At 37.4% G+C, this 4,283-nt stretch overlaps 1 protein-coding gene across 1 annotated transcript in view; it reads left to right on the forward strand.

Annotated features, from left to right (window-relative positions):
- Window positions 1-251: 251 nt before the first annotated feature.
- The window catches only part of LOC137991973 (carboxypeptidase O-like), a 29,694-nt gene continuing 25,662 nt past the window's right edge, over window positions 252-4,283 (forward strand). Inside the window, exon 1 of the mRNA XM_068836989.1 lies at window positions 252-977. Coding sequence (XP_068693090.1) covers window positions 401-977 — 577 coding nt within the window. The 5' untranslated portion in view covers window positions 252-400. The remainder of the gene's footprint in view (window positions 978-4,283) is intronic.

Consider the following 4,283-nt stretch of genomic DNA (forward strand, 5'->3'; position numbering starts at 1 on the left):
AAAAGTATCATACTTCCCTTGACGCTGAGAATGAGCAAAATTTATAAAAGGCCTGGCCCCAGTTGTTCAAAGGGTGGATAACGCTATCCACCGCATAAATCGCTATCCATAGGATAGCGCAATTGGTTTTGCTATAACTCATCCAGTGGATAATGACGATAATGATTTATCCGACGGATAAGCGTTATCTATAGGCTTGGGGAATGCTTGGGGATGATTTGGCTGAGTTGCAACTGCTAACCTCAGACCCAAACTCTCTCGGCTGGGCGTTTGAATGAATGAAATTTGGACAGCTTTCATAACAAAACCATGTGCGGGAAGGTCTGGCGTTACTATTTATTATCCCTTAGCTTTTTGTGAAGCAGGGCATTGGAAATGTAGATGAAAATCTTTTCAAGAAATGAGCCTGGGTGACTTTCCCAGATGGTGCGTGATCAATGCGTTTTTCATTATCGTCTTCGACTCCTTTGGAATGTTTTGGAAGTCTTCCGGAGAAGCATACCTCCCAAACTACGACTTCTATCATAATCTTTCCACGATGAGTGAGTGGCTCCGCCATTTTTCTGGACAATATTCCGAATTTGTAGACATAGAGTTGCAGTATCGTTCCCGCTTAGGATTGTCTCAATACGTTGTTCACCTAACGAATTTATCACATCACAATCAAAACTCGATGGACACGAGATCAAGACTTCTGCTCTCTTTCGGTGAACACGCTGCGGAGTTTTTCCCGGTACAAAGTATGTTTTATTTACTGGACAATATCACCAAGGGCTTCGATTTTTCACCGAGGTCCTTCGAGGGACGTTTTACTCGCTTCGTACTGAATAATTTTGATTTATATCTGGTGACCATCTTAAACCCAGACGGCAGAATGCTCATTGAAAGAACCAAAGATCATTGTTGGATTGGTACAGTCAACAATGTTGATCTTAATGCTGATTTTGGCGATAAAGAATCATCAAGAAGCATGGCAGGTTTGTTGACTTTGCTTAATTTGTTTGTCTTTCGTGACGCACTTACTGTTCTGCTGTAGCTTTCTTTTGTTGTTGTTTTTTTTTTTTGCTAGCCATTTTTCATTTTTTGTTTTGAGTTGTGTGTATAAGCTGACCCTTTAAGATAATCGTTTATTACTAACCTAAGTAAGGCTGCCCTATCGTTTTAGCCCTTAATGGGCTAATCATATACGACGTAATATTATATTATTTACAGATTTTAGATTTCGCGAAAAATGTTTGGTTTTATTTTCAAAAAGGGGAGATGTAATAATATTACCATATCGTATATGATTGACGTGTAATTTTATATACGGACGTAAGTATATAAAATTACCCTCTTGTATGATTCGAACCAGATTAATATGGGGCGCCGATTGTAAAATAATTTATTTACCGTAATATTCTCATTTTTTCATCATTTAATAAATAAGTTTTTTTGATATGATACCATACTTTATTATTTGATATAATACATCCTGATTTCAAATCAGTCGTTTATTATTTGATGTAAGAAGTCCTGATTTCAAATCATGTGTTTATGATTTGATACAATAAATCCTGTTTTCATATCATGCGTCTATGATTTGAAATCAGGACTTAATGATTTAAATCTAACTTTTTGATTTGATTTGATGCCCCAGAGAAATCATGATTTAACTAAATAAGTATGATTTAACTTAATACCTAATCGGTGCGAGCGAGTACATGTGACAAGTCACACGATCATCTATTGCGCGGGAAAACACAAACATGTCGGATGAACTTTCAAGGTCAATTGCTTCTGCCATATCCCAGGCAATCCCAGGCAGTTCAAAGGGCGGTCGATGAGGCTCTATCACGTCTTCCAAGTCAGGGCGTCACTTCAACCAGTTCAAGCTCCACCTCAAGCTCGACCTCGACCACCACATCGAGCTCAAATTCAAATTCTCAAGAGGTACGTACATGTGGTGGCCGACAAACGGTCATTGTGTTCGTCTGGAATCTCGTGTGTTATTTAATACTGAATATTTGGCCAGTCTTACTGTAGTGTTCGATGCTGGTTTCTGTGGATTGCATGTTGTTCCAGCAGCTCTATAAAGGTTGCGTTTGGAACAGAAATACTCCGCCTTTTACACATTGTATTTTCTCACCGTTGCGTGACTTCGTTGATCAACAAAGTTACGAAACGGTGAGAAAATACAATCTATAAAAGGCGGGGGATTTCCGTATTTTCTCACCGTTGCGTGACTTCGTTGATCAACAAAGTCACGCAACGGTGAGAAAATACAATGTGTAAAAGGCGGGGGATTTCCGTTCCAAACGCAACTTTTATAGAGCTGCTGGAACAACATGCAGTCCACAGAAACCAGCATCAAACACTACAGTAAGACAGGAAAAATGAAAATGGCCAAATATTCAGTATTAAATAACACACGAGATTCCAGACGAACACAATGACCGTTTGTCGGCCAGCACATGTATGTACCTCTTGAGAATTTGAATTTGAGCTCGATGTGGTGGTCGAGGTGGAGCTTGAGGTGGAGCTTGAACTGGTTGAAGTGACGCCCTGACTTGGAAGACGTGATAGAGCTTCATCGACTGCCCTTTGAACTGCCTGGGATTGCCTGGGATATGGCAGAAGCAATTGACCTTGAAAGTTCATCCGACATGTTTGTGTTTTCCCGCGCAATAGATAATCGTGTGACTTGTCACATGTACTCGCTCGCACCGATTAGGTATTAAGTTAAATCATGATTTCTCTGATATCAAATCTAAAAGTTAGATTTAAATCATGAAGTCCTGATTTCAAATCATAGACACATGATATGAAAACAGGATTTATTGTATCAAATCATAAACACATGATTTGAAATCAGGACTTCTTACATCAAATAATAAACGACTGATTTGAAATCAGGATGTATCATATCAAATAATAAAGTATGGTATCATATCAAAAAAACTTATTTATTAAATAATGAGAAAATTGAGAATATCAAGGTAAATAATTTATTTACAATCGGCACCCCATAGATTAATAAATCCTTGAGCTGATCAACAAATACAGTTCAGTCGTTGCCGTTCTTTCTTAAACCAAGTTTATTACAATGGTTATTTTGGGCAGCCTGTACTCTTTCCCTTTTTAAAGGAATATGTATATATATATTTTTTAAATCATGTAAATTAATTTATAATTTACACATAACATGAGAATTTTATTCCATAAAGCTCATTTGTACAAATCTATACGCTTTATTTTCACATGTGGAAAAGGTTTATACAGCCAATCAGAATGGCATCCAGCTATTTCACATGTGGAAGTATAACCAATCAACGATAGCGTAAAGGTGTTTCCATGGCAATCACTCGTGCATCTCGTGCATCTCGTGCAAATCGTACTTTGTTATTGAATTAAATTAAATTTGCATTTGGTTCTATTGTTAGTGAGTTTTTGTTTCTAATTTGCGTTCAGAAAACTATTTTAATGAAAATTCTCGTCTTATGTGTAATAAACAGTTCACGACATAGAAAGTGCTTTGTATGGGGTTTTATTCACTCATTGAAAGGTGCTTCCCGGCTTGGCGAATGTGTTTTTTGAAGTTTGTCAACACAAAGGAGGCTTGACTGTGATCGGACGACTGTGTCAATGCAGTCTTGTTTGGAGACCCAGGGGAATAAAGAAATGTGCGGTTGACAAACTACATTTTGGGGCAAATTGCCTGGGAGATACTAGTCCTGTATTGCTCTGATGACTCCACACAAATCCTTCTGAATTTCAAGATTCATTTCCTAATGTTATGAACTGAGTCAAATTTGGAAGGATTTGTACGGAGTCATCAGAGCAATATATATAGATCTGCCTGTGGGCTAATATCTCAAAGACATTTTGCCCTGAAATGCTGATTTTTGGCAAGTAGGCCTTTTGGATGTTGTTCTAGACCCCGAAAAATCTCACAGTTTCACAAATTTAATTTTTTAAGACAGCATACTTTAGGCCACTATACACTTTTTTTATTAGTAGTGGAATCTGTAGACACTGGCCAATTAAAAAAAATTGAAATATTCCTACGGATTTTGGCCAAAAAATATATATGCCCAGGGAGGATCTGTGCAGGTAAGATAATTACAGATCAACTATATGAAGTGGATGACAAGTCCAGATTGGAGATAAAACATGGTCTTTTTAATCTCAACATGACTCTTGAGTAATTACTAATTGTTAAGGACTACTTTGATTGATACAGTTGTAGGCCAGACACTGAAATTGAAGAGTCCAACATTGTACATTGTATTAATTATTGACAA

Source organism: Montipora foliosa, chromosome 2 (genome assembly GCF_036669935.1).
Source record: "Montipora foliosa isolate CH-2021 chromosome 2, ASM3666993v2, whole genome shotgun sequence".
Classification (NCBI taxonomy): domain Eukaryota; kingdom Metazoa; phylum Cnidaria; class Anthozoa; order Scleractinia; family Acroporidae; genus Montipora; species Montipora foliosa.